Here is a 27,742-nt window from a genome sequence, read left to right on the forward strand (position 1 = left end):
AGTAAATGTGGTCAGTCTACATAAATGAACAATATTATGTTCATGTCTCTGTATTTTTCTGAAAAGAGTACATGCTATTCCTAAGACCCCCGAGTAACCGAGTAGGTATTCCTGCAATTTTGTTTAAAACAACATATAAAAATCAGTCATAAACGATATGAATTTAATTTATGACACACCACCCCTTTTAGGTCTCTGCCAAATAGAAGGATGGATTTTTTCAATTTCCTTTAAGAGATCGAAAGTGTACCGGAAGTCGTCATCACATGATGGACATACAGGAAGTAGATGGAGAAAGGGCCCGAGCGTTACTGCATTAGTGCGTTAATAATAACAACAGTGATTTAGTTGACATTTACATGGAGGGCTATTGCTGACAGTCGGAGTCCATGGAGTCTCATGAGGAGAAGCCAATAATCTACACAATGGAAAACAAGCCAATTGTAACGTGTGAGTATTTCGGTGCAGCTTTAGCCCAGCTAGCTAGTGCTTTGTGACACTTTAGGCTTTGGGTATCGTCGACCCTCCGCTGCAGTGTGGCCGTCCACCTGATAATGACACCAGACACCGACAGAATGTGCTGGCTTAGGGGGTTACAGGGGCCGGCTAGCGAATTAGGGCGCTGTAATGGACCGTAAAGTCTCTGCACCTGTACTTTAAAGACGTATCTTTTTTGGTTGCCATTGCGCTGTAGTTTCGCCTGCTGACAGATTGAATGGCACTCATTTAATACTCCGTGAAGTGACTAAAAAGCTGAGGCCGTGTGTACACACCTTGAGGTGGGTACAGCGGCTTCGAGTACGATAGTTAGCTTTGTATTTAACCTGCTTTCAGTCCTGCTAGTAATGTTTCCTAGGAATAAAGAAGTATAGTTTCCGTAGTCTGTTCCCCAAGCAAACGAGACGTTCACCTGGCTATTTAAAACGTTGCCGTACGGCTATCTGCCTAATTTGCCCCTTAACCAAGATACCTTCACTGTTGCCAAACCGCAACTGAGTAAGCAGTTTCCCCAGCTTGGCGATACGTTGGTGAAGTAAAGCGACTAGTCAAGCGTCTAGCTTTTCCTCTGACGTTGCCCAGGTATGATAGGAGGCCCATGTGCAGATTAAGGAGTATCGGATCGAATCTTCAGAAATGTGCCTGAATGTGCTGCCGAAAAGGAGGGCCGTGCGAGTCATCATAAGGGAAAGCTGACAATTCAGGACGTTTTTGTTTAAATGCGCCGACAACATACTACATTGTACTTTTTAACCACAATATGAAAGCAGAGCCGTGCACATTTAGCTGCCGTCAGGTGTGCTGGTAGGTCACGCCCTCTAGCCTCGAGATCGGGGTGTCTCTTTTGTAACATGTCCCCTGACTCATTGCCTTGCTGGTGAATATTATCTTGTTACTGTGGTGTGAAGACAAAACCTCCCCGCAGCTTCCCATTTTTGGTGCATGATTGCAACTCCCCTTCAAGTGTTTTTCTTTTTTATTAGCCTGCTGTCAAATCGGAATACGCTGTCACTTTGCACCCCAGCTATAGCTTTTAAGAGACATTTTTAGTAACTAAGATTAAGGGTAAGTCCAAAAAAAAGGACACATACTCGTTTGTCTATACCACGTGACTAAGCCAGCTAGTTCCAGCTAAGGATGTAAATAATAATCAATACTTTTATTGATCCTCGTGGGGAAATTGTCTTTATGCCTCCCTCAACTTGCTCTTTGTAGAGTAAGTTGTCCGCGAAGGGCAGCCACCCGTACCGGCGCCCAGGGAGCTGGGGGTTTAGGGCCTTGCTCAAGGACCCACAGATGTACTGAAGCTGGGTTTGAACCAGCAACCTTGTGATTACAGGCACACAGGGTTAGCTCTCCATGTGAGGTTGTAAGAGGCCAGGGGCAGCTATGATTAAGATTCACTTTATTGATCCCAGGTGGAAATTCTGATGAACACAGCAGCAAGAACATAGAGCACAGATGAACATACATCTACTGCCAAACAAAGTAAATGTAGTGCAAACAGATTTAAAAAGTACACAAATAAATGAATTATTCTGAAAAACAGAATGTGATTCTAAAAGTAAGCATTTAAAGGTAAGAATAGTAATTATGTGGCAATAAATTGTGTGCAGCTGGAACAGAAAGCAGCAGGTTGTATTGTAACAAGGTGGGATGGAGTGTTATGCCTGTAGATTGGGAGGGGCACATCTAAGGAGGAGGTGTTGTGGTGTCTCATGGAGACAGGCAGAAATGATCATAAGTAGATTTATTATTTTTTTTAAAGCACACTGTGGTGGAATGAGCCGATGGCTGAATGTGCTCCAGGATAGTGCCCCCTGAATCAGATGGGCAGAATTGTTTATAATATTGTTCAATTTTGCCAACATCCTTTTCTCTGCTACTGCCTCTAGTTGGCCCAGTGTCAGTCCGGTGATGGAGCTGGCTTTCCTAATGAGTTTGTTCAGGCCTTTGGCATCACAGTACTTCCCCAGCAGGCCACATTGTAGAAAAGCACACTGTCCACTATGGACTGATAAAAGATATGCAGTCCGTAGCTGGGACCAGAAGGTCTTTTGGTTGGAGTCCCTTGTGTGATACCCTAAGAAAAAGTTTTTTGGGTTGAGGTGTGGTTGTTATGTATGGAAAACATGACTGCATGTAAGACTTATTGATGAGGGGGGATGGGGGGGGGGGATGGGTAGAGGATGTGTGTCCCTTAAAATCCCTTTACCAAGTCTCCCAGACTTCTGTTTATTGACTGATATTTAGGTCCTGGGTGTTGTATTTGATTAAATGGTGAGGCCCAGTGAAGATATGTTTCCCGCATTATTGAGTTACTGCATCTTAAAGGAGATGGATGGGTACAAGGAGGGAATCGTGAGCTTGAACCCAGACCTGTGACTCCTTGACCTCTGCTGGTGTCCCCAGCTTTCAGTGGTTACCTGCTGAGTTGTTTCACTCTGCAGCCAATAGTATAATTGGAGGAAAGTTGAAGGTTATGAGTCATATTTAGTCAGCAGGGAGGAAGCTTTCTACCATGCTTGTAATTAATGATGTTTGACGTCTCTATGTTATGCTTATTTAGCCGTGTCTCATCCGGCAAAGTCTTGGGCACGTGCCTGTTACAACATATCTGGATTGTGAGGAATGTTACTGCTGCAGCAGCATAGCAGTAATTCTGCTGTCTTCAGGGCTGCATTTTCACAGTGAGTCGGCAGACTGGAATCTTTGGCATGTAATGTTTGTGCAATAATTGTTATGTGGTGGCTTGGCTTAAGTGGCTCGCTGAAGGCTACTGCGGCAAGCCCCCTGCACTGCTTGGTCAGGTGTTCAGCTCTGTAAGTACTGCACCACCTGCTGTCTTTTCAGTGGGATGTTACCTCGTGTTTTAGAGGTGGTTATCTGTCCTGCCGGAAAGGAAATGTTCCTAATCAATAGGCAACTGTGGATTGATATTTATTTCTGTTTTATATATATGTGTGTGTACAAACAAGTAATGTGTGCGTTTGTTTATGTGTGTGTGCGCGAGCGCAGATTTGTTGTCTTTGATACTTACTATTTTTTAAAGCAAATTTTATCTTTTGAGATCCTGCAGCAACTGAGTGAGTGGGAGTGTGTTTGTGTGTGACCATGTGTTTTTTTTTGGGGGGGGGGGCTCTCATGGGCATGGGTAAAGATGTTCCTAGAGGTCTGGGCCTGGCAGATGTGGTTTGAGTGGAATGAGGCCCAGTTTGTGCTGTTACCTTTTGCAGGTGCTGGGGACCAGGCTCTGTTCATGTCTCTCTACAACTCCCTGACCCAGCAGCTGCCCCGGGAGCCCATGGAGTGGAGGAGGTAACAGCACCTGGTGCATGCTGGAAACGAGAGAGACCGTAAAGCCGTAATTAATTCCAAATGGACAGAATTGACTTCCCTACCCTTCTCTGGAAGATGTACTATCTGTAGTATTTCTTTGTATGTGGCTCTCAGTCTAATGGCTTTTTTCCACTGGTATACAGGGACCAGGCCATACGCAACCCATACCCCAAACAGACGCTACTTAGAGTGCAGTTCCAGCTTGCTTTGATTTTCCATTGCAGGAGGCTCGGCTCGGTAAATGCGTTGCCGGGTTGTGAGAGTGACAGTGACTGTTTTTACACACAAAAAAAAAATTAAATTCACCTATAAAAAAGGCCTCTGATCAATTAAAGGAAGAATACAATAGTACAATGTAGAGAAGAAACTGTATGAAAATTTAATATCATGATTATAGTAACCAGAATTATCACAGTATTATTAAAATGTGCTGAAAATGTTAAACAGGGTTTCCGCGGGTCTTAAAAAAGTCTTAAAAAGTCTTAAATCACTTTTCCATGAATTAAGGCCTTGAAAAGGTCTTAAATCAGACCAGCAAGTCTTAAATTCATATGATCATGGCATTAATTTTTGTGAGGGATTGTTTCCTCGTGTGTTTTGATTTTAAAGAGAAGCGAAAGCGTAATTTCTGTGCTACATGGCTTAGATCGCTCAATATTCATTGAACGGTAGATGGCGTTATGTGCTGCTTCATCTGTCAGAACCCTTTCTTCTAAAGCGCGCTATTTAGACATGTAGTGCGATTGGAAGGCCGAAGAATACGTATATTCTTATGATTCTTATGATTATAATATAATATCATAATTATTATGATTATAATATATTCGTATGAATTTCCCTACGATATTTTTTTTTTCCTTAAATTTTCTTTATTTGGTCTTAAAAAGGTCTTAAAAAAGTCTTAAATTTACTCTTAGAAAACCTGCAGAAACCCTGGTTAAAGTACTGATACACAAACTGCATTCATTTCACCAAGTTCTATATTGAAAACCACAAATACAATTAGCAGCACTATGCACGTTTTACTTGCATAAACTTGAAAATAATGACATAGCCAATGCCTATGTAAACATATGAAAACCATATAATCTCCTTCAGCTATTTACAGAACTTCAAACAAATAAAATAATGCAGTCAAATCATAGTTATGCTGGAAAATTCATATTGAAGAAGTAATCTAACTGGTCTAAACTGTTCTGTTTCAGGAATTTACAAATACAAACGTACATGGAATTCATTCTTAGCAATTGGGCGTTCAACTAGTTCTGCGGCTGAGGCAAAAAAAGTGCCGTCTCCACTACACCACTGACAACTTGTGATGTTCTTACAAGAGGTGGTAACACTGAAAGCTTCACTGTACACTATTGACAAACTATTAGCGAGTTAGACGGGCAAACCATGACATTTTTTCCCCCATTCCGAAGTTCCATCATCATTCATTGAGCTAAAAGTTAACTTGTCTGGCATTCGCTATGAAGTAGTGGGTGGTCGTGATGAAGATTGAAAACCAAAATACGACCACACCAGATTTAGTCCTCTTTATAGGCTGAAACATCTCCAGAGCGCTGTAACTAACCCATGTTGCATGCTGTGCTTGCGTCTTGGAAACTGCCTTTGGTTGGTGCTGGACAAGTTTTTCAAAGCTCGGTAACCAACCACGATTTTAATTATCATTAAAATTTGAAACTAACCACAGAGAATTTTACCATGAAACTGATAACCATTTTATCCCAAGTACAAGGTAAAGATTGATTTGAGGGCCAGATTAAATAGTGAAATAAAAACATGCTGCAGGCCGAGGGAATCTGTCTTGCTGGGCTGGTAGTTTGAGACTTCTGGGCTGGTACATCATGATTTACTATGTGCTAATTTCTGCTAGTACATTGGTGACAGTCACTGTATTATGTTGGTATCAAACGCTAGTGGAATTAGAATTCGCTTGTGTAAATTTGCATTACGAATCCATTCTGTTCAACTGTTTTTTTTTTTTTAAAAAAAGTAAGAGGTTGAGAATATTCCAATTCTGGGTTATCGGGAATGCCCTGGCATATCATCATGTGCACTACTAATAATAATGAATAATATGTCGAATATTCCCTTTTTTTCTTGGAAAAATTCATGCATATCAAGGCAGATCATGGTAATGTGCATTTCAACCAATCAGATGGTGGTGACACAACCAACTCAGTTTGGTCACTACTTACTAGCATGGAAACAGGTCAGGTATGGCTCACACATTTTATAATGTAAAACCGTCTATTTGCAGTATGGATCGAGTGGCTCAGTTTGTGGTGGCAGTGGAAAAACCCCATTAGATTTTTAGAAAAGAACGACAAGTAGGTATTCAGCACATTTTATGTACCAGGGAAGCAGAAATCATTGTGTGTCTTCCTGTCTGTGAGACAGCGATGCAGTATACGTCTGACCTGGACTTTTATAATCTGAGCTTGGGATATTCTTTGTATGCATGTATATTTCTAAAGAGCTTGCATTTAGAGGTGCTGAATAGAGTGTTGCAAATCTTCAGTGGATACCTTTAGTGTCAGTGTGTGTGAGAATGCAGTGATGCCTCGCTGACAAGCTCCTCCCTCACACAGGTCATATGGACGAGCTCCGAAGATGATTCACTTAGAGGCCAACTTTGTTCAGTTCAAGGAGGAACTACTTCCCAAGGAAGGAAATAAGGCGCTACTCACCTTTCCATTTCTCCACATATACTGGACAGACTGCTGTGTGAGTGCTTTCCCTGAGGTCCTCTTCCCGCTTATCTGCTGGATGGGCTACTTTGTGAGGCTGCTTTTACTACATGCACACATGTTTTAGAGATGTGCATGTGTGTTCACAGGGTGTGGGGAGGGGGGAGGGGGATGGAGGGAGGGACAGCCAGGCCTGTGTCATCCTAAGGAAAAACGAAGCAGGTGGGATACACCCGTTGTCTGATATCAGGGAATGACTGTATAGCGCAACCTAAAAGATGCTTATTTGTGCAAAATAAAAGTATGTATGATCAGTAATAAGACTACATTATAACAGTCATAATAACTAAATCCCTTTTAAATCCCGTGTTCTTGACTTCCTAGTATGATTGCATAACTATAGACGGGATGTGTGCATCCATACTGGAATATTAATTCTTTCAATCTGAATTTCTTAGTGTAGAGAATTGATTCTAACAATTTTTTTATTTTTGCCTATAAATGAAATGTTTACATTACATTAGTCAGGCATCGTATAGCAACGTTTTGGTGTACGACGGACCAGATGTATGACAGTAGTCACATACGATTTATAATGGAGCTGGAAAAATTCCTACGGCCTAGCGATGTTGTAGCTGTCATAATGCTGTAGTGCAACACATTACTAATGTGTTTGTGGTGGTGCTAGTGTAAACTAACCCACTGCTCTGCCAGTTTTAGCACATACTATTATGTACAGTACGCAATACTTGATCAACAGACAGGTATGGGTACAGGTTTATGTATTTACTATACTGTACTTTTTAATTTACTGTACTGTACTTTTTGTACTTTAATCATTATTTAGGCTATACTGTATAGTATAGGTGTGTAGTCAGCTATACCATCTAGATTCTTGTACACTATGACATTTGCACAACGAAATTACCTAATGATGCTTCTCTGAGAATTGATCCCCATTATTAACCGAAACATGACTGCAATATATTATATTTATGTTATATTATTATAGGGAGCTGGACAATATCTGCTACCAGACAGGGCTGCTCATAAGGAGAGAAGATTGGTTCCCCCCCCCCACATTGTATTGGATATAATTAGAAATCAGTGGTATCGCCCATTCCAATTCTGTAGCTATAAACTGTCCATATCCTGGCAACAGCACCGTAAATGTCATGGGTTTGCAGAGGCGCCTCTGCTTTGCTCTGGTCACACATGCACTTTGATAATGGCATCTCAAATGGGTTAGTATGTTTGATGTGTTTCCAGCAACATACTCCAGTGTTGTCACAGCACTGATGGATGGTTTTGGTGTTAAGTATTCTGTCTTCGGTGTAATTAATTGGGAAACCGAAATACTGATTTAAGTGATTTAAGTGATGTGGGAGGGTCTTCGAACTCCCGCCTCACCAATAAGACTGACTAACCAGCACTAGCCTAAACCAGCTCACAACTACAATGAGAATAATGTTTTCGGTGTTGAACATCATCTTGTGCATTTAGGTTCTGCCCGTCTCAAAGTATGTATTCATTTCATTGTGTGTTCTAAACCGAAAATTATATAACTGAACGGCAGACGATGAATACGTGTGTAGTTACTGCCCTACTACAAATACATGCTTAAGAGCAAAGACTATGGTAATCTGTCATTCCTTCTGTTCAAAAGCATGAAGTTCTCCCATACAAAGCTGGTGTCCTTCTACCATCAAGTCTTAGCGTCTTCCTGCCCGGTGGTTAGGAGCTGCCTTCCTGTAGCCGTCCTGATTTTATTTTTTTTATTTTTTAGCAAAAAGTGCATTGCAATGGATTTTCTGAAGTCTGAAAACAGGCAGTCTGAACGAGCCACGTGCTGCATGTCTGCGGTGTGTGGGGTTAGCTCACAACTGGGTGCTTTGCTGGCATTAATGTGAACTGAGCTGTGCCCGTGTCGGTCTGCAGGACACAGAGGCGTACAAGGCTTCCGTGAAGGAAGACATTGTGCGGTGGCAGAGCTTGCTGCGTCTCCACAGCACACTGGACTGGCTCATCGTGGTGGTGGAGAGCGACGCCAAGAAGAAGAACAAGACCAACATCCTGCCCCGTACCTCCATCGTGGACAAGATCCGCAACGACTTCTGCAACAAGCAGAGCGACAGGTGGGCAGTGCGCGAGCGAGGGACCTTTGACGTCTGCAGGACCGAGGCAGGGAGGCTGATGGGAAGTGAGCGTGCTTGTCTGTGTTTGACTACGTAACTCTCTTCTGCTGGTTCTACAATCATCTAAGTGAGGTCCATACAGGGTCTCTGTGTGTCTGGCCATCACTCCTCTCTGGCTCTTCTCTCCTGCATGGTTGGCCCAGAGCCCCTGTGTCCTGTCTCCTCTCTGTATCTTCCACTGTTGATGCTGAATGTGTAACGCCCTCTGAGAATTGTTCCAGCCAGGAAGGCAGACAGATGCACGTGGAAGGACGCAATGGGGAATGGTTATACAAAATGGAGATGGGGACACTAAATGGGGGACACACAGGAAGTCAAAGTGGGTGTGGAGAAGAGCAGCAGATCTGCAGTAAGGTCTGAGTGCAGTGTAGTGGGTGGGGGGTGGTTGAGAACAGAATTGTTGTTTTGTTGGCTACAGATGGGCCCTCCCTTGTCTTACTGGTGCTCTGTTTTCCCAGATGTGTGGTTCTGTCGGACCCCCTGAAGGACTCTTCCCGCTCCCAGGAGTCTTGGAGCTCCTTCCTGACAAAGCTGCGCACGTTGCTGCTCTTGTCCTTCACGCGCAACCTGGGCAGGTTCGAGGACGACATGCGCACGCTGCGGGAGAAGAGGACCGAGCCAGGCTGGAGCTTCTGTGACTACTTCATGGTGCAGGTGTGGCAGCGGTGTCTGCGCTTGCTTGTGTATGTATAGCATGAAACCAGCTCATCTCACCCCCTCCTCCCCCCCACACACACAGGAGGAGTTGGCCTTTGTCTTCGAGATGCTGCAGCAGTTTGAGGATGCCCTGGTCCAGTATGATGAGCTGGATGCTCTCTTCACACAGTACGTCCTGAACTTCGGGGCCGGAGGTGAGCACCCTTCTTTACCTCCTTTTCTTTACCTCCTTCCTGATTACCGAGAGGAGAGTTTCTGTCCTGATGCTCCAGCCAAAGGGTGTGACAGCGCGCTCCTGTTTTCAAAATGCATGTGCACATCTGTCACTTCACAGCTGGAGCAAATCTGGCCTCCTCCTCTGGCTTTTATTCCTTCATTGTATTTCACCCAGTCCCTATCGGTGTGACTTTTAAAACATGAAGGCTGTGGATGTGCGGGGGGTGGGGGGTGGGGTGAGTTTGGTTGGTGATTAGGGGGAGTGCTCGCTTATTTGGGGGTCTTGGGTGGAGGTAACTCTGGATGTGTGAACATAGACAATGAGGTGTGCGGCAAATGTAAGGCCAGTGTTAATTTTGTTAACGAAAAATTTTCGTCATCGTTATCCTCAACGACCTTTATTTTCAGACTAAAACAAGACAATAATTAAATAAAAATTTCGCAAGGCATAAGACTATGATGAAGTGTATTGATACTTTCGTCAATGAATAAAAACAAGATGAAAATGTTTGCCTGTGATGAGACAATCAGAGCTAATGTAGTTCGCGTAAGGCAGGCGTATTCAACTAAAATTTAAAGAGGTCCAGTTAGAGAATATTTCTTGAAGCAAAGGTCTGGAAGATCGTAATGTCTAACTATTTAGTGTGATATATATTTAATTAGCCTGTTAGTTGTATCAACATTGCATGTAATCAATACCTGACTGTCAAATCAAATTAAGTACAATTCAAAAACTTTTTGACAATATTTATTGTCACGTGACAGAGCTGAACATGTATGTATGACTGCCGATGTGTATGATGTTTTCTCATTTACTAGTTTTAAAAGGACATTTTAAAAGTATGGCTGCACTTCAAAATGAGATAAAATAAAATGTGAAAATTGTGCATGTTTGAATAAAGTGCCTAACTTAAACCGTAGAACCCTAATACAATCGTTTTTATGTCATGTATTTTAGTGTTCATGGATTTAAGTACTGGTTTCGATAATCCCACACCGGTAATAAAATTAAAGTCTCGTTTTAATATAAATACATATGAACTTATCACTTCAGTCGCTATTAGAGTAGGATATGGGCGGTCATATTATTTCGAAACATATTGTAAAACGTGATATGTCTTTCCGCATATTAGCTTTGTTGGAGTAAACGCAAACGGAATGACAAGCCGTTTCAAGTGAAAACAGTGCATTTTACAGTTTTGCAGTTGATTTAGCTCATTTTTGGTTTATAATGGAATAATTTAGATTTCCTGTGTGAGTGAAAGCGTGAGTATCATGCCAGATGCTTGAGATTTGGCAACCCTGAAAACGTATATTTTTTTGTTTCACCTGAGTTGTTTTATATAACAAATAACATTACTTTATACAGTTGTTAAAAAGTGGAAACTTCAACGGCATGAAATCACCTGACGGAGGGGAGAGTCGATTTTTGACTCTATACCAGGGTTCTTCAAATCTGGACCTCGATTCAAAATCCAGGCCTTGTTTTCAGTTCTGCCAGGTAGTTGTTTAATAATTACTGATTCTGATTGGTCAGAGGCTTCACACCTGACTGACAGGTAAAGGAAGGCTGAAAAACCAGCAGTGCTCGGATGTCGAGGACCGCGATTTGAATAACCCTGCTCTATACACTAATATAAATGTAGCCTTGGGGTAATTATTTTGCTGTTGAAAATGTTAAAATAGAATGGTTGCACTTCCTGCAACAGATAGCCCTTGAAGTATGTTTTCAATGTTTGGATTTTTTTTTTCTTCTTGATAAATCCCTGAGACCATTATTGGTCTTTTTCTTTGAACATATTTGAGAATTTCAGGTGAAACATTTAACAGTGAACAATAGCAAATAAAAATATTACAAATATTTATTGAAATATTTTTCTTTTAATATTCAGAGGGAGCAGGCCTGGTGGCATTATAGCCTATGCATTTTTTCTTTGAAGTGATTTTATTTTTGCACTAATGGCAATACTGATTTTAAAGTACTCAGTTTCCGGGTAAATAAACATATGTTTGTGTTTCAAATAAGAGTGAAATCTGTGTTTGTGTACTGCACAGTCAGACCTTAACACCATTCCTTAACATTGGTTTCATTTCATCTTGGTGAACATAATGACTTTCAGAAATTGAAGGGAAACTTTAAACATTATACTTTGCACTTTTCATTTTAGTCGACTAAATCAGGTGTAGTTTTAGTCGACTATTATCTTATATTTATTCGACTAAAACTAGACTAAAACTAAAATAATTTAGATGACTAAATTATGACTGGAACTAAATTACATTTTAATCAAAAGACTATGACTAAAACTAAATAAAAATTTTCTGTCAAAATTAACACTGTAAGGCCACACATGCGTCACTGTGGTGTGGGAGCAGTGTCACATAAGGGAAAAACACACACACACACACACATGCTGTATCCACTGTTTGTTCATCTCCATTTCCCTCTCATGTCCATTTGCGCAGATGGAGCCAACTGGCTGGGTTCATTTTGCCAGCCCCTACGCAGCTGGAACGGGTTGCTGTTGCGCAGGCCCATCGACATGGAGAAGCGTGAGCAGATCCAGCACAGCCAGGCCAGTCTGCTGGACCTGCGCAGCTACCTGTTCTCGCGGCAGTGCACCCTGCTGGTGTTCCTGTTGCGGCCATGGGAGGTGACACGTCGCGCCCTAGAGCTGCTGCACACCTGCGTGCAGGAGCTGCGGCTGCTGGAGGTATGAGCCCCCCACCCACTGCCCAACATCGATCTCCATCTGTATGATCCTAACATAGAGTCTCAAATTCACATCAGACAGACCAATAAATAAGCAGATACAGTTTGTTTAAATTTGGTATTGGGAGAGAAGGATATTAGTCTGCTTTCCAAATGCATGAACAGCATCCTCACGCAGTAGCTGTGTATATTCTGGCTGCTGGACTCCCTGTCTCTGACATTTGCCGACCTCGGAATCTGATCTGTCCTGGCCGGACATTGGGTAGCTGCCACAGCAGTGGTGGTACCTCCTCTGGCTCCTGAGCGGAATTTCTGGATTTTAGTGAAGTTTCCCTGGGAGGATTTTGCCTGCTGCATCTTTGCTTTGCCTATTTCCATCTCATGGTGACCACAGAGCTTCTCTGAGCTGCCCGGTCTGCCTGTGTCATTTATTGTCTGTGTTTATTGACCGCCTGTATGTCACTGTCTGGCTGTATCTGACTGGGATCTCCATCTGTTATTGTCTCTTTATTTTTCAGTTTCTAGTATCAGTCCAGCTTATCTATCCATCTTCTATAACAGCTTAGCCGTTACATGGTTGTGGTGAGCTTGGAAATTGTCAGCACTGCCACACATCACACATTAAAGGACATTTATGGCACATTTCCACTGCCATACTGGAACCAGGCCGTGTCTAACATGTTTGTTGGACACTAGTTACAGTGCGGTTCCAGCTCGCAGAAGGATTGACTCAGTAATGGCGTTTGGAGAGCAACAGTCATGTAAAAGTTTACTGTGCACTTGGTCTAAATCCTGATTACTGTATGCTAATTTCCACTAGTATGTGTATATGAATCGCCGTGTTATGTTGGCCTCAAATGCTAGTGGAAATAGCATTAGCTTGTGTAAATTTGAATTATGAATCCATTCCATTCAGCTTTTTTTTTTTAGGAGGTTGGAAATTTTCAAGTTCTGATTTATCAGAAATGTATCAATACATCACAATGTGCAAATACTAATAATAATGAATAATATGTAGAATATGTCCTTTTTTTCCTTCAGATAATCCATGCACAAAAGACCAATCAGATGGTGGTGACGCACCCAGATCGATTTGGTCACTCTCAGCTCTGCTAGTAAGCAGGGCCATGTCAATTCGTTTGTGGCTCATGTAATTTACAATGGAAAACCGTCTCTTTGCAGTACAGCTCGGTTCTTGGCAGTGTTAATTTTGTTAACGAAAATTTTTCGTTATCGTCAATGATCTTTATTTTCAGACTAAAACGAGATGATAACTAAATAAAAATGAGTTTGCGAGGCCTAAGACTATGACGAAGTGTATTGACACTTTCGTCAACGAATAAAAACAAGACGAAAATGTTTGCCAGATATGAGATACAATCAGAGCTAATGTAGTTTGCGTAAGGCAGGCGTATTCAACTAAAATTTAAACAGATCCATTGCATTTTTTGAAGCAAAGGTCTGGAAGATCCTAATATCTAACTATTTAGTGTGATATATATTTAAGTAGCCTGTTAGTTGTATCAACATTGCATGTAATCAATACCTGACTGTCAAATCAAATTAAGTACAATTCAAAAACTTTTTGACAATATTTATTGTCACGTGACAGAGCTGTATGTATGACTGCCGATATGTATGATGTTTTCTCATTTACTAGTTTTAAAAGGACATTTTGAAAGTATGGCTGCACTTCAAAATGAGATCAAATAAAATGTGAAAATTATGCATGTTTGAATTATGCATGTTTAAGTGCTTAACTTAAACCGTAAAACCCTAATACAATCGTTTTTATGTTTATATATTTTAGTGTTCATGGATTTAAGTATTGGTTTCAATAATCCCACATGTGCCGGTAATAAAATTAAAGTCTCGTTTTAATATAAATACATATGAACTTATCACTTCAATCGCTATTAGAGTAGGATATGGGCAGTCATATTATTTCAAAAAGATATAAAACGTGACATGTTTTTCTCATTCGTTTTATACTTGTCAGAATAACAACGCAAATGGAATGACAAGCCATTTCAGGTGAAAACAGTGCATTTTACTTTTCATTTCAAATAAAACGCGGGGTTGCCAACTTCGGCCAACTGGCTGGAGTGAGATTTTCAGTTCGAGATGTCTGCACACATGTAACCATTCTTACCTTATAAATAGTCTGCTTTTGTATTTAACCGTGTAAATACACTTTCGACGTAGGTAATTTTAGGTTTATAATGGAATAATATAGATTTGCCATAACATTTCCTGTATGAGTCTGAAAGTGTGAATGTTATGCCAGATGCTTGAGATTTGGCAACCCTGAAAACATACATTTTTTAGTTTCACCTGAGTTGATTTATATAACAAATAACATTACTTTATACAGTTGTTAAAAAGGGGAAACTTAAACGAACATGAAATCACCTGAAAGAGAGGAGAGTTGATTTTGGCTATATACACTAATAGAATTGTTGCCTTGGGGTAATTATTTTGAAAATGCCAAAATAGAATGGTTGCACTTCCTGCTACTGAAGTATGTTTTCAGTGTTTGGATTTTTTTTCTTGATAATGATTATATATCCCTGAGACCATTATTGGTCTTTTCCTTTGAACTTATTTGAGAATTTCAGGTGAAACATTTAACGGCAAACAATAGCGAATAAAAATATTACAAATATTTTCATTTTAATATTCAGAGGGAGTAGGCCTGGTGGCATTATAGCCTATGCACTTTTTTCTTTTGAAGTGATTTTATTTTTGCGCTAATGGCAATACTGATTTTACAGTACTCCAGTTTCTGGGTAAATAAACACAAGTTTGTGTTTCAAATTAGAGTGAAACTAAAATAATTTAGATGACTAAATTATGACTGAAACTAAATTACATTTTACTCAAAAGACTATGACTAAAACTAAGTAAAAATTTGCTGTCAAAATGAACACTGGTTCTTGGTGGCAGTGGAAAAGTGCCAATAGAGATGCTAGTGCTCTTAAATTCATGTTAAGACTGTGGGAATAAGCTGAAGTACCCAGAGGAATCTCATTCAAACGGATAGGGAACATGAAGGCTGATAGAACTGGGGGAGGCTGCAGTGCTGGTTTCTGGGCCGTGCTCTGGATAGGGTTTTATTTCTATGATCTGTGGTTTAGTTTGACTTGGGTTTGTTGCCCTGCTCCTCTGAGACAGGTTAGCACTGTTTTAATCCCAGCTAACTGTGTAAGGGTCATGACCTGAACAAGGAGCCTTTTTTGGGCTAAGATTCTTGGTTTAGGGATAAGTTTGGCAGTGAGTCTTGGGCTTTTTTTATTTGTTTACTTACCATACAGTTTTCTCTCTGACCCATTTGTAACTATTTGTAGTGCAGTCCATAGTGTGAAATGGAATGGAATGGAATTATTTTTGGAGAATTCATTAACTTTTCTCCACTAAATTCAGTCTCCTTAGCTCCCCATTCTGTAGTTTTTCTCCTGTCCCAAACTTGTCCTTAAATTTCTCCATTATTTCCGTCATCTCTTATTCATGAATGCTTATCTTCTACCCCTACTCTTCCTTATCCTGTCTTCCTTCCTTCTACCTCTCATCATTACTCCACCAGTGTCTCCTGTACACCCTGATGCTGTTGGCTGCATTAGCTGATTATTCTGTCTTAAATAACACAGGAAGATCATCACGAAATTCAGCCTTGACAGCCATAACCCTTGTGATGCCGGACTTTTCCCCAATCTGGCACGCGTTTCCATTGCAAAATATGGCCCTGGGCCAGAAAAAAACTGCTCCAGCATGGCATCACAGAAAAGCTGGGCTTAGAATGTGGCACTGTAATGTCAGCAAAAGAGGGACAGGCTACGGCGTCCAAACCTTCCGTAAACCCGGAAAATTCAATCCATAACCAATATAGCTAGTCTATGGTGGTGCTGGCAGTCAAACAACTTGCCAGCTTCTTAGCGGAATAAGGTTACATCATTTTTTAAATTCTGAGATAAATGAAACAAAAGTGAATACAGACAATGGAGTCAGGGCACAGTGAGTCATACTTCGCAAACTTTTTTTTTTTCGGTTCAGCAAAATAAATTCAAAAAAACAAATGTAGATTAACTTTTACTTTACAATGTAAAAATTCTGTTCCCTTCTTTTTTGAAACTAGTGGAAACGCAGGCTGGTTCTCAAAAGGCACCAAGCGAGGACCAGCCCAGCACCGGCACCAGCATCATCTCCGTGTTGGTGGAAATAGGAGGTAATAGTCTGGTCTTAGATCTCTAATGCCCCCCCCCCCATATCGCCAGGTGTCCGTCCCACAGGGGGCACTGGACTGCTGGGTGTTCCTTAGCTGCTTGGAGGTGCTACAGAGGATCGAGGGCTGCTGTGACCGGGCCCAGCTGGAGGCTAACAGCTCTCACACTGTGGGCCTGTGGACGTATGCTACTGAGAAGGTGCGTTATAGCCCCCCCACCATGCTACTGAGAAGGTGCGTTATAGCCCCCCCACCATGCTACTGAGAAGGTGCGTTATAGCCCCCCCACCATGCTACTGAGAAGGTGCGTTATAGCCCCCCCACCATGCTACTGAGAAGGTGCGTTACATCCCCCCCTACCATGCTACTGAGGTGTGTTACAGACCCCCCCCTACCATGCTACTGAGGTGTGTTACAGCCCCCCCCCACGCTACTGAGAAGGTGTGTTACAGCCCCCCCCCACCATGCTACTGGGAAGGTGTGTTACAGCCCCCCCCCACCATGCTACTGGGAAGGTGTGTTACAGCCCCCCCCCCACCATGCTACTGGGAAGGTGTGTTACAGCCCCCCCACCATGCTACTGAGAAGGTGTGTTACAGCCCCCCCCCTACCATGCTACTGAGAAGGTGTTACAGCCCCCCCCCCTACCATGCTACTGGGAAGGTGTGTTACAGCCCCCCCCAACCATTCTACTGAGAAGGTGTTACAGCCCCCCCCCCCTACCATGCTACTGAGGTGTGTTACAGACCCCCCCCTACCATGCTACTAAGGTGTGTTACAGACCCCCCCCCCCACGCTACTGAGAAGGTGTGTTACAGCCCCCCCCCCCACACTACTGAGAAGGTGTGTTACAGCCCCCCCCCCCCACCATGCTACTGAGAAGGTGCGTTACAGCCCCCCCCCCCCCCCTTACTGAAAAGGGGTTTTATAGTTGAAATGTTTCCAAGCTGCTAACAGAGATTTACATATGAGGTGACTTGATGGTTAAGGTCCTAGATTTCTGTCCATGGGGTGCATGTATGGCACAGATCCTTTCCAGTGTATCAGCAGGTCACTCTGAGTGTTGCTCATTCTGGCGATGCCTTACAGAACAAAGGCTCCTCTGATTTCCCCATGACCATCCCTGCTTCCCTCTGGCCCACAGTTAAAGAGCTTGGGCTACCTTTGTGGCTTGGTGGCGAAAAATGGACCCAATTCGGAGGACCTGAACAAAACCGTGGACCTGTTGGGTGGGCTGGGGGCCGAACGACCCGAGACAGGTGAGCAGTTTCGTCACGTCAGTTTTGCATCATTGTAGCCTGGGATTTTTGGGGGAGCAGAGATGGGGCAGAATGGTTAGAAGTTAATGGGTCTGATTTTCTGTTCTCTTGTAGCCAGCAGCCTACAGAGCCCTTACAAAAAACTCAAAGAAGCCTTATCATCTGTGGAAGCCTTCGAGAAACACTACCTGGTGGGTATTAACTGGGCTGGCTCGGTACTTCTGCAGTGACGTCTGTGCACATAGGTGTGCGGCTTTTGGGGCTTCTAAACCAGGCTGCTCACAGTAATGGGAAACCCTCAGACCTTAAACCCAGAGCAGGATTCCCATCTTTCAGTCTGAAATGAATGTCAGGTCTGTGCTGGTTGCTTACTGGCTAACCCTCTGTGGCTGAATGTCGACACTGCATGATATGTACCTGACATTCAAGCCATGTGTTGTGTCCCCCCCTCCCCCCCCCAGGAGCTCTCTCACACGGCCATGGACATGTACAGAACCATCGGCAGGACGCGCTCAGCCCGCTTGATGGGGAAGAGTCTGGCCGAGTTCTACATGTAAGAGGCTCTGCAGTGAGACTGTGTGTGTGTGTGTGTGTGTGTGTGTGTATTTGTCTGTGTGTGTGTGTATTTGTCTGTGTGTGTGTGTATTTGTCTGTGTGTATCTGCATTATTTACTTAAGTCCAAGTTGATGTTTTATCAGAATATGTATATCTCTGTTTCTGCAATGTCATGTGAATGAAGGAAAAAAAATGATGAAAATTTTAAATGGTTAAATTACTGAAATAAAATGAATGATGCTTGGGTTAAGTAGTGCTCAGCTACAAAAGGATTACAGGATTACAGCCTCGGGATTCTGTCTTAAGCAGGTGACCCTAAATGATGCTGTGGTAAATTATAGGTCCAGCTTGGTCTGATTATGCCGTAAATGTCCTGCAGTGTATAACTGCTGGAGGCCTTGAGGTTTTTAAGGTAGTTCAGACATTATACAGCAAATATGGGAGATGCTGTCACTGGGGCTCCTCAGTTTGCTGGTGTCTTAAGGCTCTTGTCATTTAGGAGGTGAGATGCTTCCTCACCCAGTGAGTAAAATAAGTCGATGGCTGGCACTTCTCCTCAGGAGGAAGGGTGACCCCAAGCGGGCAGAGAGCTTTCTGCAGGACTCTGTGAAGAGCTACCTGAGTGAGGGCTGGGCCCTGCCTGTGGCTCACACCCGCAAGCAGATGGCAGAGTGTCAGAAGCTGCTGGGCCAGACTGAGGAGTATCCTGCCATCACAGCTGTGTCCCTGTTAGAGTAATCACCCCCTCCTCCCACCCCCTGAAAAGGTGTGCTACAGCCCACCCCCCCCATCAGGTGTTGGCTCTGTCTGTCTGTCTCTATGTCTGTCTGCTGGCTCCGCTTGGTTTCTTTGACCTCTTGCACAGCTACCTGCAGACCAGCGCTCTGCTGGCCAGCGACACCCACCTGAGCGACAGCGAGAGGAAGCACTTCTGCCAGGAGATCCTCAGCTTCGCCGGCCAGTCAGCTGGTAGGGGTGGCCGTGTGTGTATACCCGCGGGAGTGGGGCCTCGTGGGGGCAGGGCAAAACCAATCCGAACACTGTGTTTCCCCCCCTCCCCACAGGCCACAAGGTAATCCTGAACATGAGCTCGTTTGCACAGTTACGGCAGCTGCAGTTCCGGCCAGCGGCAGCTGTGGTGCACGTCGGTGCCTCCCTGCAGCTTGAGCTGCGTCTGCGCAGCCTGATGCCTGTACCGGTTCAACTGGAGCAGCTGGCCATCACTGTGCACTTCAGTCTGGAGAAGGGTGGGACTTGGGGCCGGGCAGGGCCTGGGGGCGGTGCCCCCCGACGCACGGGGCAGGGCAGCCCGGGCGGTGCAGTGCAGTTCCCTGGAGAGAGCCCCCCTGGCTCCCACCCCCGAACAACGCCTCCCACTCTCGAGCTGTATGAGATGCAGGACCGCAGCCCTTCGGACGGGGCACTCAACTCCACCGGTGTCATTTGCAAGAACGTTCACCTGCTGCTGCGTCGCCAGGACAGCGCCGTCTCCTTGGACACGCCCAGTGTGAACACCATTTCCATGGAAGACGGGGCCCAGCTGCTGAAGACGCATGACGTGTCACTGTTGCCTGGCAACAACGACATCCTCTTCACAGCTCCCGTAAGCCTGCTGCCATGTTAGTGTATAGCGATCATTAGTATTATATTATTATTATTATATTTTGATGTAGTGGATTTTTCAAATCTGTTGGTTCGAAACCATCAGACAGTGGCACTTCCTATTACATGACAGTGTAGGGCGGTGTTTCCCAACAAGGGTGCGTTTCACAAAAGCATAGTTATTGTTAGTAACTTACATAGCTGGAATCATGCAACTGAATGGGTTACCAATAGGAGCTCTTGGGAAATGCACTTCTGGTCTTGATGGACCCCCAGACAGTCCACATTTTTGCTTCCTGCCAGACAGTCCACATTTTTGCTTCCTGCCAGACAGTCCACATTTTTGCTTCCTGCCAGACAGTCCACATTTTTAGGGAGCTGTGAGGGAGTGAAAACATGGACTGTCTGGGGGTCCCTTTAGGATAACAGCAGTGCAAATGGGTGAAGTATATAAGAACCAGAAGACAGAAGTAAAACTCTACAGTTTTCATAGGCGACCATATAGTCACTGGCTGAGCAGGCGAACCAGAGGAGTGAGTGTTTATGAATCTTGCTGAATTCTCTTATTGTTGCTATTGGTAATGCTCTCAATGTAGCCTTATACACTGTCTCCCCCCCACACAGAGTCAGGAGCCAGGCACCTATACTCTGAGGCAGCTCTGTGCCACGGTGGGTTGGGTCCAGTTTGTGCTGCCCCACATCTACCCCATAGTGCAGTATGAGGTGTATTCCCAAGAGCCGCAGCTCACCGTGGAGCCCCTAGCAGGTCTGTCTCTCTCTTTGCGTCTCTGTTCCTCTCCCAGGAGGTTCTGCTAAGACAGACTCACCCGGCACACTCTCGCCGGCTCGAGGCACTATGCTGGAGTCAGCCCTCTGTGTCCCTCTGTGTCCTAGACAACCTTGTGGCCGGCCTGCCCCAGACGGTGAAGTTCACCGTCGTCACAGGTCACTACAGCATCAAGCGGGGCGATGCACTGCAACTCAGCAACTCGGACAGTATGCCCATTCTGCCGGCACCACGCTGCACCGCTCGCGTGCTCTCCAGTGCCGCCGGTCAGTGCCGTCCGGCTCGCCGTGGTACTTCCGCTCCTGCCTGCCACTTTCCACAACCTGTATGACCTGCCCCCCTGCCCTTCCCCTCTACAGAGCTTGTAACGGAGACGGTCCTCTCCATCCAGTCCTCGGAGAAGGTAACCAGCATCTCGCTGCCTCTGACACCACCCTACCACACCGTGGAGTTCCAGCTGGTGGTGCTGTGCCACGTTCCAGCCGGCCCGGTGCGGCCCGACCCTGAGCGACTGACCAATGGGGAGCCATGGCATCGGCCCCGCAGCCGCCTGCGCACCCACAGCGGCATGATCGCCTTGGACCAGAAGGTGCTGAACCTGATGCCCCTTTTCCATCTGTCTCTGGGCTGGCTAATATATGCATACCCACTTGTAAAATAGGCAGATGTTTGGAATGAATTTAGCAGGCAAAGCTGAGTGAAACTCTCCTGATTGGTTTGGCCTGGCTGTCTCTTATGGCATCCTAATGCCTTCACTGGTTGGGCTCCTTGAGGAGAAGCTGCCTGATTGGTGGTGTGCATGTCTTAACTGTGTGACACTCCTTCTTCCCACAGATCTCCATAGACTGCCCATGGTCTATTTACTCCACACTGGTAGCGTTAACTTTTTATATCCCCTTCAAAGCCAAGCACTCGCTACTGTCTGCAGGGAAGAGGTAAAGCCTCAAGTAATTAATATTCTTAAAATGAAAAATATTTTTAAATACTTTGATCCACTAGCCTCCCACCTGCTGATCTGACCCTCGATTCAAACCCACAGGAAGTACGTGCAGGTGTGCCTGCAGAATGTCTCAGATATGAACTTCCAGCTGGCAGAGCAGAACCTGATGCTGCAGCAGGAGCTGCCCATGCTCAGGCTGCGCTCCCTCAACGGCCAAACGAAGCAGGTGAGTGCAGGCCTGCTCGACGCGCCTTGGTGCACCTTCCTCTGACTGGCACACAAGTATCATTGCTCCAGCTGGCCAGATGCTCACCACTGTTCTGTTTGCTGGTCTTCTCCTGTCCTCTTCTGGGCTTCCTGTTATAATGCTCTTGTCCAGTAGGTGCACAACATAGCCAGTTCTATATCCAGTTAGGGGGGCTTCAGCCTCTCTGGAAAATTATTTGTAGTTTTCTTGAATAGAATAATTACTTTCGTCTATTTTAAAATGGTTACATTTCTGAATGAAAATGATTAAAATGAATGACACTTGAGTATTTATTAGTGTATATAACTACTAAGTAGGTAAACGGTATAACCCACCTCCCCGGTATCCCATATTTCCTCAGATTGAAAGTGGCTGAGCCCTCATAATGGTCCAGTCTTATGATTGGTACAGAACCAGCAGCCAGCCCCCCCAGTGCTGATGCTGTGCACATAGGCACAGGACAGGGTGTCTGCGGGGTTTTAAAATGTCTTCAGTCATTTCAACCAGTTATGGCCTTAAAGTCTTATAAAGACTTAAATTTAAGTTTACTAGGTCTTAATGTTTTGCAGGTCATAAACATTCATTGTAGTCCCCTTTAATAAGTGACTTAAAAAAAACAGTACTTTTGATGAAGGGTGAGTACAGGACTTCAGGTATTTCTAGAGTGAGACTACATGCACCCATTCACATTCACCTGACTTTTATTATTGTATTAGTATAAATGTTCTATTGTTGTCAATCTCTTAGAAAACAGAAACAGAATATATAGGGTTCGGCGCTCTCTGTGGTTTCCTGTGGATAAGGGGGAACACTTTTAGTCTGATGTTAAAAAAATCTTTCATTTAAGTTTAAATGTGACTGACTCTTAAGGATTATACTACCAAGTCAATCGCAGACTACTAATGTCCACAGGCAGAGATGCACACCGATCATTTTTGCGTTTCAAGCCATTTTGCTATGTGTGCTAAAACTTGTTAGTATCTATGAAAAGAGGTGATCTTTATCTGTAACAAGGTGTTGATGGAGACCCTTGCATACCCCTTGGTTTTCCAGATTACTTTACAGACAAATTTTAATATTAGAATGTTCACACGTGCACTTCATGTTCAATAGCTGTTGTTCGCTTACAGTCGCTGGTGGTGAAAGGAGCAATTATTATGCACAAGCCCCCGAAGGGAAAACACCACCAGAGTAGACAAAACCATTTGAAGTGCTGTCCATTCATGTTTAGTACTGAGAGCTTTTTATTATCTTTTGTCCTTGTAGCTGCTAAATAACTTTTAGGCTGTAATAATAAGCGTTTCTGCCTGCTGCATAAGAATCTCCATCGAATAAGTGTTTGTGAAAATGTTTAGGCTAAAATCTGGGCTTATTCTGCATTGATCGACAGCGCCAGTGTTTGTGTTTGTGGACGTTGGACTAGTTTGGACCAGTGTCTTTATCGTAAACTAAAATGAAAATGTACACTGAATAAAAGAAAATAATTTGTGAACTCAAATAAAATTGAAAACCATATTTCCAAAAATGTCGGACTTTAATCTGCAAAAAGTACCACCACACCACCAACATCTTTTTACCTTGATTAACCACAACATCTCCTTTTTTTAATAGATGATGTAGCTGCGACTTCAGTGCTTATTGCTTGTGTTGCACGTGCCGTGCTCCGCTAACCAAATTTTTTGAGCATGAGGATGCACCCAATTTTTATAGGTTACTAACTTTTGGACATCACAATTCGCATCTCATTAATATTTTTAGACGTACTGCTAATCTGCTTATCAAATTGTGGGTGAAAATAATTTCATACATTATCTCAAGCCCTGCAATGGCATACAGTTTGTTGTTGGCAAAATTAAATTAGCATAATGAAACAGTCAAGTTGATTTTCTGGTGGAAAATTAATCATTTTGATTAATCGAGCAATTGATAAAATGGTCAATAGATTAATCTATAGAAAAATAGTTAGTGGCAGCCCTAGAATGGGTGTAATCCCTGTAGTGTAAATGTATGGGTATTGATTTTAGTAAAGCATATTTCCACTTAGTTTGGTCTTAAATTTGGCTTGAAGTGGCATTTAAAAAGTCTTAAATTTAACATCAGGATCAGGATTTAACATCAGGATCAGGATTTAACATCAGGATCAGACACTCTGCAAGAGTGATGCCTATTCTGTGTGTGTGTGATGCTGAGCCCCTCCCCATCTGCAGCGGGTGTACAGCAAGCAGTCTGTCTTCTACCTGTGGGAGATGATGTGGAACACAGAGCCGCTGCCCAGCCTCCAGTGCCTGTTCTCCATCAGCTTCTGCCCAGCAGACGCCCAAAGCTTACACTTCACTCCGTATCACTATGAGTTCCAGCTGGACAGCTTGTCTGTGAGTCTCACTCCCAAATGATATATATATATTCACATCTCCAGATCACTTCAGATGAGAGATTCTTCATACTTTTACCTGCCATAGCCTGTTTTGTCAGTTTTCTGCCTTATCCTGGTATTAAGGGCATGTATGCTTTAACTAATTAGCAACAAAGAACCATTTGTTACATTTCTACTCTACCTTTTCTTACAAAACAACAGCAGTATTCAGGAAGTTAGAATGTAATAAGCCTTCGGTGGCGTGTGCTGTATACGGAAATGGTAGAACTCAAAGAACCCGTTGTTTAATGTTAGTACTTGCATTATGTGCGTGATGGCTGTTGTGACAGAGTAGAGAAAAGGTTAGATTTACATGGGGTCTGATTACCTGCCTTTCAGATTTCCCTTGATCCTGTGTGACTTGCCTGTACTCCTGTCCCTTTCTCACAGACTCTGTATAGTGTGTCGGCGGATATTCAGCCAGCCTCTGGAGAGTCTCACTGCAAGACCGGCTCCCTCTGTGGGCTGGAAGTGTCCATCACGCGACTGTCAGAGCTCTCTGAAGCTGAGAAGCAGGATGAGGGATCTGTAGAGAGTGGCGGTCTCAGCACCACCAAGCTCATGTATGAAGGTAATGGCAACAGCTGCGAGCAGCATTGTGTGTGTGTGTGTGTGTGTTATGTTTTCAATTGTGTGCTAACCATGCCTCCCTCTGTGGACACTTCCCCAGTGGTGGATAATAGCAGTAACTGGGCTGTCTGCGGGAAGAGCTCTGGCATCGTCTCTATGCCCATAGCAGCCCGGGCCACACACAAAGTGCGCATGGAAGTGATGCCCCTGTTCGCGGGCAATCTACCCTTTCCCAGCATCAAGGTGTCCAAATATTTGCCTCATAACGCCTTGCCCGCTATCCAGCCCGATACAGGTATGACTTTCACCTAAAAAAAATTAGTTATACAATTAAATATGTAACCAAATAAGCAATGTGCCATTAAACCCCCTTTCAAGGCCATTAATACAGTATATGAACTCTATAACCGTTAAGCTGGACTGTAGAACTGTAGGCTAAATAACGGCGTGAAAGCAGCCCAGTAGGGGCCCACGGAACTGGCACCGTTCAGGCTGCCCGTGGATCCCTGGACCTGCGCTGTACTTCAGCCATTCTCCATTTCTTCTTCCCCCCTCCCCTGCCTACCCCATCCATGCCTGCAGATGGATGTCTTGAGAATGACAATATCTCCCTGCTGGACAAAGGTCTGACGGACGACCAGGCAGACACCAGTAGCATCCACAGCCGTGGCAGCGTGGTCTCCCTGGGCAGCGGGGAGCAGCAGCGTGGCCTCCCCATGCCTCGCCTGGAGCCCTTCGGCCCCGGGCAGGTCTTCAATTGTAGCCAGGGCTGCCAGGTGCTCGTGCTGCCCAGCAAGGACGACCACGTGCTGGAGGTCAATGTTACATGATGCTCCCAATGTCACCTGCCCGCCCACCTACCCGCTCGGCCCTCTGGGATGGCTGCTTTGGCTTTGGGTGGGTGGACCTCTTCTCCGGACTCGCAGGACGGGCTCCGGATGTTTGCCCAGCCATGGTGCAATGCAGACATCAATGAAGCCTGAAGTATCATCTGCTTTTTTTTCTCTCTTTTTTCTTTTTGTTCTTCCCCTCCTTTTTGTCATTGCTTTTCCCGCTGTGGAAGCTCAGTGCTCGGAGCCCATTGGTTCCCTCTTCTCTACTGTACAAGGTGACAGTTGGAATGTCCTGCCCTGCCTTCTGCCGGTCCTCGGTGGCTCCCTTTCCCCCGGATGTGCAGACGCCTCCGAGTCTCACGGGGCACTGTGACTATGCCAGGCGGCTGCCCCTGTGACCTCTGACCTTTGTAAGCGGCAAGGAGGCCATTGTAGTACAGCTAAGCTCCCTCTTTGTGTCATGCTTGTGCACAAGGAATGAGTGTGACCTCACGTCGGTGCTGCACATGCACATTGGTGACAGAGGATCGTGGCCAGACTGGCAGCGCTGCAGCGATTCCTCAGCTCTCATGGCAACAATGGGAAGCCTTACCTATAATCAGTCTCTCCCCCCCCCCCCCCCCCCCCAATCAGTCTTCATGACCCCCCAGCCCACCCCTGCTGCTGTACATACTTTTTATACATATATAAATAAATATATATAAATAGATATTATTTAAAGTTGAACAAATTGCTGTACTGTGGAACCGTAGGTTGCAAGTTTGCACCAAAGGACAGCTATGAGGATGTGAGAGATGGGTGATGGTAAATGAAGTCTGTTGGAGGGATTTTGGGGGGTGTAATGTCACTTTGTGGAGATGTTCTGTTTTCCAGCCTTTTTATTTGACTGGTTTCTTTGCATTTTCGTTGTGTATGGGTGCATTCTTTGCCTTATTGCTCATCATATCTGTAGTAAAAGGGTGATTTTTTTTTTCCCTCCATTTTTAATCAAATTTGCCCAATATTGGCTGTGACAATGACGCGTCTGTGAAGCGTGTGACTTCAGTTCTGTCATTCTGAAATACACTGTGCCGTAGCGCTCTGTTGTCTTCACCCTCGTAATCCTGTTGCTGCTGTCATCTGTCGGCTATTATGGACCCTGTGCACGTGTGACATACTGGAATAGCTGAGGGCCCAATGTGCCCGTCCATCTCATTGATGTAATATGTTCCTGTGTTCTGTGTCTGTGTGATCACCAGATGCTACTACCTTTGTTTGATTCTAAGGATGATGTCGCCCAGCTGTTGCGTGTGAGTGGGTGGGCGTATGCATGTTTTGGCATCATGCTGTGGGGAATGCTGGGAAAATCCATGATATGACAAACTGGACGTTACTAAAGACCATAGAGTCCAAAATAGTTTTTCCTCCCTCCAGTTCATCATACATGTAAACAGACAAAAAAATCACCAGCGTTCTTTAAAATTTCTATTGCAGGAGCTTCACTAAATTGTCCGTGCTTCTCTTTGTGCAGATGGATCTTGTGGTGATTGTCAAGCTCTAGTATTTATGTAAAATTGATCTGAAATTGGACACTGCAAAGAAAAACAGAAGAGCTATGAAAACAAGTGCTCTCACTTATGCTGTCAGTCTCAATTATCCACATTTTCTTCATTTTCTTTTTTGTTTTGAGCATTTTTTGTAAATACTTTAACTGGAAATTAAGTTTAATGGGAGGGGCTGGGGGGCGGGGGGGTTCACACCTGAGTAATAAAAGCCGGCTGGTATTTTCATGTCTACTGTGGGGAAAGCAGAGAGACAAGAAAAACAAACCATATTTTCACATTGTTTTTGTAAATTTAGTCCATTAGATTACAGAACCTGAGATTGTATTCAGATTGTTTAATTATTTAAATTTAAAAAAATGTAAGCATTATACAGTTTAAAATATACCTATGTTTTAAAAATTCAGCGTGCGTGTCATTTGTTCTTATAAAGTTGGAGGGAGGGGGTTGCAGAGGGATTG

The 27,742-nt window shown here is 44.1% G+C and overlaps 1 protein-coding gene across 1 annotated transcript; it reads left to right on the top strand.

Moving 5' to 3' along the window:
- The first annotated feature begins 256 nt into the window (after positions 1–256).
- Positions 257–26,361, top strand: trappc10 (trafficking protein particle complex subunit 10). The gene is made up of 23 exons (XM_072700233.1): positions 257–450; positions 3,735–3,816; positions 6,435–6,570; positions 8,472–8,668; positions 9,187–9,382; positions 9,468–9,579; positions 12,068–12,315; positions 16,586–16,732; positions 17,678–17,792; positions 17,907–17,983; positions 18,254–18,345; positions 18,909–19,049; positions 19,214–19,317; positions 19,413–19,951; positions 20,575–20,716; positions 20,845–21,003; positions 21,097–21,326; positions 21,572–21,672; positions 21,777–21,903; positions 24,132–24,296; positions 24,728–24,908; positions 25,008–25,202; positions 25,490–26,361. Exons 1-23 carry the CDS (start codon positions 390–392, stop codon positions 25,735–25,737), a joined length of 3,795 nt encoding a protein of 1,264 aa, XP_072556334.1. The 5' UTR covers positions 257–389; the 3' UTR covers positions 25,738–26,361.
- The last annotated feature ends 1,381 nt before the right edge of the window (positions 26,362–27,742 follow it).

The sequence above is a fragment of the Paramormyrops kingsleyae genome, chromosome 16, assembly GCF_048594095.1.
Source record: "Paramormyrops kingsleyae isolate MSU_618 chromosome 16, PKINGS_0.4, whole genome shotgun sequence".
Classification (NCBI taxonomy): Eukaryota; Metazoa; Chordata; class Actinopteri; order Osteoglossiformes; family Mormyridae; genus Paramormyrops; species Paramormyrops kingsleyae.

What these genes read in the sequence shown, in the direction of transcription:
- trappc10 (XM_072700233.1), top strand. Translation starts at nt 390, where the DNA reads ATGGAGTCTCATGAGGAGAAGCCAATAATCTACACAATGGAAAACAAG. An exon ending in TGCAACAAGCAGAGCGACAG is followed by an intron (nt 8,669 to 9,186) that starts GTGGGCAGTGCG and finishes CTGTTTTCCCAG; the next exon opens with ATGTGTGGTTCTGTCGGACC. An exon ending in CTACTGTCTGCAGGGAAGAG is followed by an intron (nt 21,673 to 21,776) that starts GTAAAGCCTCAA and finishes TCAAACCCACAG; the next exon opens with GAAGTACGTGCAGGTGTGCC.